A 10,425-nucleotide genomic window follows, 5' to 3' on the forward strand; every position below is an offset into this window, starting at 1 on the left:
GGGTTACCCTGTCTCAAAAAAAAAAAAAAAAAAAAAGACAAAAACAAAAAACAACCCAAAACTAAAACCAAAACAGAACAAGGCAAAACAAAAGTATCTTCAGTAAAAGATAACAACCAGGATAATTGTAAAATCTGAATGAGATCTGAGGTTTGAGTGGTAGTAATATATCAATGTAAATATTCTTTTTCCTTCCTTCCCTCTCTCTTTTTTTTTTTTTTTACTGTTCCTTTATTTTTTCAATTGAGAAATAATTATACTTATTTATAGGGTAGGTACAAAGTGATATCTTGATATATGCATACATTGTGGCATGATTAAACCAAATGAACATATCTATTACTTCATATACTTACCATTTTTGAGGTAAGAACACAGATTTTACTTCCTTAACAATTTTGAAATATATAATATATTATTATTAATTATAGTCATCATCCTGAACAATAGAACTGAAAAACTTATAGCCTAGTGGTAGAGTGCTTGTGTATCATGCCCAAGACCCTGGGTTCGACCTCTAGCACTGAAAATGTAAAAAAGAAAATTAAGTCTTTAAAAGCCTTAGCCTTTCTTACAGTCTACCTCTTATTTTTCCTTCCTCCTACTCAACAACATAAATGCAGATCCAGCTTTTCCTCAAAGCCTTGTTTGCCTGGCAGCATCAGATTCTAGGGTCTGACTGCTCACCAAGCCCCAAATTTATAGGCCTAAAGAAAGTATGTGTCCTTGTAAATATCACCTGGTGTCTCATTCTCCTTCCTCCATAGAATATACTTATAGCCCTGATTCCTCTACTAGTCATGAAGTACAGGAGTCAGGTGAACAAGATAATGACAAGATCAAGAGACAAGATCAACTGTGATCCCTCAGACCCAATTGTGTGTGCTCAAAGATTTCAGAGACAGAAATATCTTGGCATCCCACAGAGTTGGGAACTTTATGACATCCTGAACCTCAGGCACAAACAAATTAGAACACAGCATGAAACCAACGGGTAGCAGAAAAGCATCTAGCCAAAGAGCAACTGAGAGACTCAGGGGTCAGCACCAACAGAACTGGGCCTCAACCCTTCCCAGAACCTGATGAACACTTCTGGAAATCTTCCAATACAAGTTAGATGTGATGGTTACGCCTGCAACTGCAGCACTGGGAAAGCCGAGTCAGGAGGACAACTGTGAGTTTGAGGTTGGTCTGTGAGTACCAGGCCAGGCAGAATTACACAGCAAGAACCCGCCTTTAAAAAACTCAAATTCTGGCCAGGCATGGTGGCACACACCTTAAGTCCCAACACTCGAGGCAGAGGCAGGTGGATCTCTGTGAGTTCAAGTCCAGCCTGGTTTGCATAGTGAGTTCCAGACCAGCTGGGGCTACAGGGAGACCCTGTTTCAGAAAGATTAAAAACAAAATAAACAAACAGAAACAAATTCTTCTAATACAGAGCACCCAATACAACCTGCCAAGCACTGTGCTAGGTACCAGGGATACCACTATATGTGACCCTTGCTCCTTCAGAATTCTTGCCATAAATATGTCACATGTCCTAAAAATCAAGTATCCTATAAAGTTGAGCCAAAAATCATGTCTAATACTCCCTACTGGATCCTGACAGCATTCCTAAAAACAATCTAGCACTTTGGTTGCTAGAGAAAAAAAATCGGTAGAACTTAGAACCAGAAAGACCACTCTCTCTTTCTCTCTCCCTCTCTCTCTCTCCTTTCCTCCCTCCCTTCCTCTCTTCCTACTCCCCTCTCTGGGTATTTCTAAGACAAGGTCTCATGCAGCCCAAGCTGGCCTAGGCTTAAACTCTTGACCCACTTTCCTCCACTTCCTAATTGCTGGGATTTCAAGCCTATGTCACCACATCCAGCAATCTTTTCTAATTATTATAAACAGCTGCCTCTTTTAAACAAGACCTCCCTTGAACAGATTTTCCTCAGGCTAACTTCTTTACCTATACCTTCATATGCACCCACTTCTTTTCCCACTTTTTCCGAGGCCTTTATTCTTCTCTCCACTAGCTTCTTCCTTTAAGGCACCTGTACACCCATCCTTATGCTCAAGCTTGCTTGAGCCTGCTCTTACCCAACTATCAGATTTCTCAAAACCCAATACCCTCTCCTCCCCCTGCCCCAGAATAACTCTGTAAGATTCCATGGAATATGGCTTCTATCCCCCACTGTATTTGCTAATGACCAACAAAGTGGTCTTTCACCTTTTCTCAATACCCCATTTCTCCTCAAAACCCTTTGTAGCATATCTGACATTCTACTTCTGACACCTCTAACTCCCAACCTCTCCTACTTTGTTTCTTCCATGTCTCTAAGTGCCAGTATTTCTCAGGGCCATGGACCCTCAACATCTCTACATAAATATTTTCTCTATAACCATACATGTCCATATCAACTTTATGCCCAACCTAAGAAATCAGCTCAAACTTTCTAACCAAAGTCCAGTCATATTTCAAATGCTTCTAGCAAATCTCCCCTTAGCTATTCATTAACTGCTTCACTCAACATCACTAACTTATTATCCACCATGTATATCCTTTCCAAACATACTTCCCTTTCTGACTTCTCCATCTTACTAGAGGTGTCAAGCTACCTTCAAGGAAGTGATGAAATAGAGCTGATCCTTAAACTTCATGAATGAATCTACCTGAATTCGTATCTGGCTAAGACATCCACTGTGCATCCTTGAGCAAATTACTCCCCTGAGAATCAACCTCCTTACATGGAAAAAGGAGATTAACACCACTACTCTTTTGCATAATTACTGTGGTCATTAAACAACATATGAACTCACCAAGGGCCTAATTCTGATCTTTTTTCTAATCCCTTCCCAAGCTACCACAAATCTACTAACTGGACCATCACTTTATTTCCCTTTCTGAGTGATTAAGGACTGTTCAGTCCCATCTACTGCCCTCAGAGGTCCCATGTCATCCAACTTCCTGAAAGAAACGGACAGCTCTAAAGTGCCTACAAGACTGTGTCACTGCCCCATTGCTATACTTGACCAACTTGTTTTCCTGGCACTTGAGAAAACTAGCCACCTGCTAAACAGGATCAACATCTCAGCTGGACAGACTACTTCCCACAGTCTGCAACTCAACTTCCTGTGTCTTCTCTACTGCTTGTCCCTCCTTATCTAGGCTCATGCAGTATAGTCACTAATTCTAAGGCCTTGGGCTCCACCCCTTCAGGCTCAATCTGCTGCATCTCCTTCCACATGTCTTCCCCTGACAGTCTCCTTATCCTATCATTTACACTGTATGTTGGAGGATGGGGTGGGGTTAATCAGGGCCTGTACTGCCCATACTGGGCTAAAATTCCCAGGCTCAAGTTATCCTCCAGCCTCATCCTCCTAAGTACCTTGGTACTACAGGTGTGTGGCACTGTACCTAGCTTTATTTGCAAGTTTTCTCTCCATCCCCCCTCAACTCCCCTGCTAGGGATCAAACCCAGGGCCTTGGGCATGCTACAACTCTACCAACTATATCCTCAGCACCTGTTTGTACCACTTTGATGTGTACTTGTATGTCAAACTATGTTTCTAAAAACAAATGAGATTAATCATCCTCAAACACAACTTTCATATGCCATGCTATCACTCAAAGGATGTGGGGCTTTTGACTTCCTGTTAGATAAAAACCTTACAGTCTCACCAGGTGTGGTGGCTCACGCCTTTGATCCCAGCACCCGGGAGGCAGAGGCAGGCAGATCTCTGTGAGTTTAAGGCTAACCTGGTCTACATGGTGAGTTCCAGGACAGCTGGGGCTACAGGGAGACCCTGTCTCAAAAAGACCAAAAAAAACACAAAAAACAAAAAACAAAACTTACAGTCTCTAATGATGTGAGTTTTACTACTTCTTAGCCTTTCCTAACCCCATAACTTCCATCTGTAAGTCTCTCAACTATACCCCATTCGTCCAAATTTTATATTTTATTCAAAGACACGTGTTCAAATTCTATGTTCTCAGTGAAACCCTTTCTGATCTCACAGGTAGACGAGTACTATGAACAGAAGGTAAACACCGAGTAATCTACGCAGAAGGGAGTCAAGTATGTGCTGGAATGGAAGGAGAGATTGTTTTGGGAAACAAGACCTGAAAAAGTCCAGATCTGACAGGGTCTTTTGGACCCTGTAAAGGCTTTGTCCTTAAATATTAGTAAAAGATAGATCAACTCTCTGAAATCTTTTTATAACAACAAAGAGATGAAATGACTTATAGATTTGAAATTGATGATGCTATAGCAGGTGATAAGACTAGATGTAGAGGCAAGTGCAGACACAAGAAAAACAGTTAAGGGGCTATTCTATTAATCTGGGTGACAAGAACAATGCAGATGAAGTCATAGCAAAGAGATGTAGTCACAATTAGGATGTACATACTGACTGGATAAGAGGCGTAAGAACAAGAAAGAAGTCAAAGATGACTACGCTACTAGCTTAAACAAGTGGAAGAGGGCTGGAGATGCAGATCAGTGGTAGATCTAGTATATGCAAGGCCCTGGATTCAATTCCCAGCACTGGAAGAAAACAAACAACAAAAAAACTTTTTTTAAAAAAGGGAGGGAGGGGCTGGAGAGATGGCTCAGCAGTTAAGGGCACTGACTGCTCTTGCAGAGGACCCAGGTTTGATTCCCAGCACCCACATGGCGGCTATGAACCGTCCTTGGCTCCAGTTCCAGGGGAATCCAAAGCCCTCTTCTGACCTCCACAGCAATGCACTACATGGGTGCACTCACATACATGCAGCCAATACACTCATACACACAAAATAAAAATAATGAAATATTTTAAAAATTAATAATAATGGAAACTTAAAAAAAAAAAAAAAAGGGAGGGAATCAGACAAACTTTTAATCCCAGCAATCAGGCTACATGGTCAGAAGCTTGGACTTGAGTTTGGGCATAGTGGTATACACTAGCAATCAGAAATCCTAGGCAGAGGGATCTCAATTTCAAGACCAGTCCCTGTGCCACAGCAGGGAAAAAAAAACTTTGATCATGAAGTAGTGCAGAAAAACACTAGTGGTATCCAAACAAGGCAACTGCTCAGAGAACGTGGCACATTAACTGGATTGATCCAGCCAGGATAGTAAGAATAGGTTTATAGGGAGTTAGGTGTATGAACTTCCTAGACCAGGCTGGCCTTCAATTTATAGAGATCCACCTACCTCTGTCTCCTGAGTGCTAGGATTAAAGGTGTGCACCATGCTTGGACATTTTTATATATTTTTTAAATATTTTTATATTTTATTTTTTTCTGCTTTAAATGTTTTATTGGGTTTTTTTTTTTTTTTTAATAAAACCAGTTACAGGCTGGGCATGGTGGGGCACGGCTTTGATCCCTGCACCCAGGAGGCAGAGACAGGTAGATCGCTGTGAGTTCAAGGCCAGCCTGGTCTACATAGTGAGTGCCAGGCCAGCTGGGGCTACAGGAAGACCCTATCTCAAAAAAAAAAAAAAAAAAAAAAAAGAGTGGATCAGGTGGTTTCAAAGATCCTCAGAAAAGCTCAGAGACTTTAGTCCAACCAAGTCATTACATAAAATGTATTATATATTTTTTTACTTTTTTATTTTGCGACAGGGTCTCACTGTGTATCTCGGGATGCCCTTGAACTCCCAATCCTCTTGCATCTTCTTCTCAAGTACTGGGATTACAGACATGTTACCATACCTCGTTCACCAGTAAGATGGTCAGCAGGTAAAAGGTTTTGCTGAACAAGCCTGAGGACCTGAATTCAATCTTCAGAACTCACATAAAGGTGAAAGGAAAGAATTCAACAAAGTTGTACTCTGACCTCCACATATACACACACAATAATAAATAAGTTTTGTGAGTCCCACTTTGAAAAGAAGGAAACAGTGATATGGTAAAATAAACACTGAAGTACTTTTTAAAATAAATTGAAAGCTGGGGCTGGAGAGATGGCTCAGCAGTTAAGAACACTGGCTGTTCTTGAAGAAGACCCAGGTTTGAATCCCAGCACCCACATGACTGCTAACAACTGTCGGTAACTCTAGTCCCAGGGGATCTGACGCCCTCTTCTGACCTCCGCAGGGATTGCCCCACAAGGGTGCACTTACCTACATGCAGGCAATACACGCATACACATAAAATAAAAATAATAAATAAAATATAAAAATAAATAAATAAATAACCTGGAGGCTGGAGAGGTGGTTCCACAGTTAAGAACAATTACTGCTCTTCAGAGGTCCTGAGTTCAGTTCCCAGCACCTATGTCTGCCAGTTCACAACTGCCTGTTAACTCCAGCTCTAGGAGATCTGATGCCACCTTCTGGCCTCCATAGGCACATGTGCACAAATTCACATTCACCTACACACACACACACACACACACACACACACACACACAATTAAAAATAAAAATAAAATGTTTTTAAATTACTTGCAGCAGCAGGAGGAGGTAGAATATAAAACCCACCTCATTATACAAAACTAAAATAGATGCTCCCTTTAAACTACAAATTCTAGGGACTGGAGAGATAGCTCAGTGGTTAAGAGCACTGGCTGCTCTTGAGAGAACCTGGGTTCAGTTCTCAGTGCCCACATGGCAGCTAACAACCAATTCCAGTGATCAGACACCGTCTTCTGGTCTCTGTGGGAATTGCATGCACAGGTGCACTTACATAATGCATTCAAAACACTCATACACATAAACATAAATAAGTAAATAAATGAATAAATAAAACTACAAAGTCTAGCCCAGCACGGGCAAGCACACCTATAATCCCAGCAAAGACACAAATACCACTACAAACTTGAGGCAAGTCTGGTATATGTAAAAGTTGCAAGTTCCATGCCAGTCAGGACTATATAGTAACACCTTGTCTCAAAAACAAAGATAGGGGCTGGAGAGATAGTTCAGCAGTTAAGAGCACTGGCTGCCTTTGCAGAGGACCTAGGTTTGGATCTGAGCATCCACATGGTGGTTAACAGCTCCAGTTCCATGGGATCCTATGCCCTCTTCTGACCTCTGCAGGCACTGCATGACACAGGTGCACTTACATGCATGCAGGCAATATACTCATAAAATAAAAACAAAAATATTTTAAAAACCAATAAAACTTAGGCAGGCTGTAGTCTAGTTAGTGCTCAGTGCCCACTGGGCCCTTGTAGAACACACTATTCAAAAAAAAAGATAAGCATATAAATTCTGTGTGCTGGGGACAACATGGCTAACCCCAGCCCAGTCAGTACTGACTTTAGAACAAAGCATTATGACCAGGGGGTACCTTGCCTGTACTCATACCTACTTCTCTCTCTGCTCCCAGGGATCTTTTTGCACATGGTAGATTTTATAGTGTAGTGGGAAATAAAGGGAGGAAAACAGGTTCCATAAACTCATTTGTATTAGTCCCTCTGAATATCACTACCTTCATAGTCCAAGCAATTAAAGACTGAGCCCCGGTAGGCAAGTTTCTTTGCCTCTGATCTATATACTCCCTTCCATCCTACACAGAGTCATCATCACATTTCCTAACCTCATAGTTTCATTAGATCACCACCCCTAGCTCAACTTTTTCTTGGGGGGGGGGCTTGAATCTGGGGCTTCAGACATGGTAAGATAAGCAAGGGCTTTGTCATTTGGTTTTTAGACAGGATCTCACTAAGTTGCCCAAGCTAACCTAGAACTCCCTCTGCAGGTTGTGAATGTCCATCCTCCTGCCTCAACCTCCTAAATAGCTGAGACTACATGCCTGTGCTACCAAGCCCAGCTCCAATTCAAAATTCTTAATGACACCCTCTTTAACATTCATTACTAATCAACGATTTCATGGAGGAAATCCCAACCAAAATTCAAGACCCAGGCTAACAGTATACAGGATTTGTGCCTTCCTAATTCCCCTAGGGAAATTCCCTAAAGATTCAAACTAATCTGTTCACCGACATTCCAACAAACTACCAGCATATCTGGGATGGATTATGTCCACACACACCCAGACTCCAACACCTGTGCCATTCCTTCAAAGGTCGGTCTAGAGCCATTAATCCACCTCTGCCTCTCACTGAGTTCCTAGAGCACACACTGCCCACTCTGTGCATTGTCAAACTCATCTCTTCGTTTATCAAATGACTCCAGGCAAATCAGAGTTCCTTGGAAGGCAGTTCACATAATAACACCACATATTACCACCGTGCACTGCATTCTATGGGTTCTAGATACTAAAATCAGGAGGGGTTCAACTAAAGATCTAAGCAGGGCAAGACACCACTGCGTATCTAGATTCACAGTCAAGCCTATTAAGACTTCAAGACAAAATCTGTAATATAAACAGAGCGGCAGGGAAGCGGAGGGCACACATTAACCGGCAGCCAAAAACCTGCCATAATCTCTGCAATTGTAGAAGAAATCACAAAACGTCTCCGAGCCTCTGTTGCTTTAGATGTGAAACATGGGAGCTGCTGTAAAGGACTCTAAGGTCTCTTTTGGCTCGCTAACTTCCCCAGACAAGAAAAACCCAACACGGTTTCCACACTCCCGCCGAGGCAGGCAAACTTTTCCAATTCCCAACGCCAGCATGTCCCCGGCTCAGGACGCTCCGGCGGCTCAGGACGCTCCGGCCCGGCAGGGATAAAGATGGGAGTGAGAAGCGGTCTCGGGTCCCTCTACCTCACGGCACCAGATCCCCCTCGGGAGGCCCCGCGCCCCCGCACTTGTGGCATACGCCGGGGTGATCCCGGGGCACCGTCGCGGTCCTCCCGCGGCCGCCCCGCCCGCCAGGCCGGTCCCTCCCGAGCCCGGCGGCCGCCCTTCCCGGCCCCGAGCGGCCTGGCGGGAGGAACTGGCGGCTTGAGGGGCAGCAGCGGCGCTAAGTGCTGAATCACCACTTTGCAACACCAGCGCCAAGCCAACGTGACCCGTGGGCCCCATGGGCCCGAGTGCCCGGTCCGCTTACCCACACAGACGCTCCGGGGACGACAGGCCAGCGCCGAGGATGCAGCGCAAGGTGCCGGGCAGCGTGGGGTGCAGCAGCCACGCTAGCAGATACCGCATACCCCGGCGCAGTCGCCGGGTTCAAAGCGAACGCTTTCTTTTGGCGCTGGGAGCCGGCCTGGCGCATTGCGCATGCTCAGTCCGCCGAGCCGCCCCACTGGAGGGGTGGTCGGGCCTCCGCTCCGGGTTTTCCGTGCAGCCGCTGTATCCGGAGGGACCGCCGCGGTCTAGGCCTGAGCTGGCAAGCAGGTGGGACAGAACTCTGGCCCCGCTTGCTTCCAAGGCCCGGCCGCCAGGCTTTCGGAGGCGGGGAGGTTCCTGGCGCGCTCCGGGCGATGGGGAGAGCGTGTGTGTCTGGCTGCGGCGTGGCGAGGGCGCACGGGCTGGGTGTCCCCGGCACACCAGTCGGCCCGGGCTCGCGGTCCAGCAGGTGCGGGACCGCGGGGCCGCGGCCTCACGGGAACGTCTCTGGAACGCAGGCCAGCGCGTGGCCCACGGGCTCCCTCTAGAGCGCGGAAGGAACGTGGGCCGCGGAAGCACCGATGCGTGGGGACCTCCTGGCGAAAGGAGTGAGGACAGTTTGGATCCCTGGGGATCTGCGAACCTCGGGTCGGGCCGGTGCCCACGGGCCAGTTTCCATCTTGAAGTAGCTACAGGCCTGTCTAAGAGATGGGACAGGCCTCCGCAAAACGAGGCTTTGTAGACTTCCAAGTCCGAGCAAGAAACTTTTTTTTTTTGGACAGGGTCTCACCTAGCCAGGCCAGGCCCTAGTTTACTGCATAGCTGAATATGACCTTGAGCTGATCCTCTTACCTCCACCTCCCAAGTGCTTGTCTTACCGGTGTGTTCCACACACCAGGCCAGACCAAAAAACAGTACTATGTACTAGTACTATTATTGTCAGATTTAGGTCATTACTTTTTTTGTTTTGTTTTTGCTTTTTGCCTTTTTGTGACAGGGTTTCCCCGTAGCCGCAGCTGACTTGGAACTCACTATGTAGACCAGGCTGGCCTTGAATTCACAGAGATCCACCCGCCTCGCCCGTTTGCTGGGATCAAAGCCATGCGCCACCACGCCTAGGTCATTACTTTTTAAACACAGGACTCTTTTCCTGGTGACTTCTTAGTGCTTTGCATCCACAAGTAACCTAACAATGGTTATGAATCCGAATTTCTGTAACATTTTACACAAAACAGGATGGGGGGGTGTTTAAGGAATATTTAGGGATGATGATTCTCTAGCTTAAGTAGTTTTAGGAGTCTGATATGGCCAAAGACTAGTCAGGGGCTGGAGAGATGGCTCAGTGGTTAAGAGCATTTGTTGATCTTGCAGAGGACCCAGATTCAGTTCCCAGCACTCACATTGTGGCTCACAACCCTTTGTACCTCCAGTTCCAGGGATCCAAGGGCACAGGTGCACGCGCTTACATTCAGGCAAAACCCTCATACACAGATAAAAA

At 45.3% G+C, this 10,425-nt stretch overlaps 1 protein-coding gene across 2 annotated transcripts in view; it reads right to left on the reverse strand.

Moving 5' to 3' along the window:
- Ide (insulin degrading enzyme) overlaps positions 1 to 9,428 on the reverse strand; it is a 113,154-nt gene extending 103,726 nt beyond the window's left edge. The window contains exon 1 of one of the 2 annotated variants that reach the window (XM_017802334.2): positions 8,929 to 9,428. In XM_017802334.2, the coding sequence (XP_017657823.1) occupies positions 8,929 to 9,026 (98 nt within the window). In that variant the 5' untranslated portion in view covers positions 9,027 to 9,428. The remainder of the gene's footprint in view (positions 1 to 8,928) is intronic. The other variant, XM_008849620.3, reaches the window with a different exon arrangement.
- Positions 9,429 to 10,425: the final 997 nt, after the last annotated feature.

The sequence above is a fragment of the Nannospalax galili genome, unplaced genomic scaffold (genome assembly GCF_000622305.1).
Source record: "Nannospalax galili isolate Female #2095 unplaced genomic scaffold, S.galili_v1.0 scaffold384, whole genome shotgun sequence".
In the NCBI taxonomy this organism is placed as follows: Eukaryota; Metazoa; Chordata; class Mammalia; order Rodentia; family Spalacidae; genus Nannospalax; species Nannospalax galili.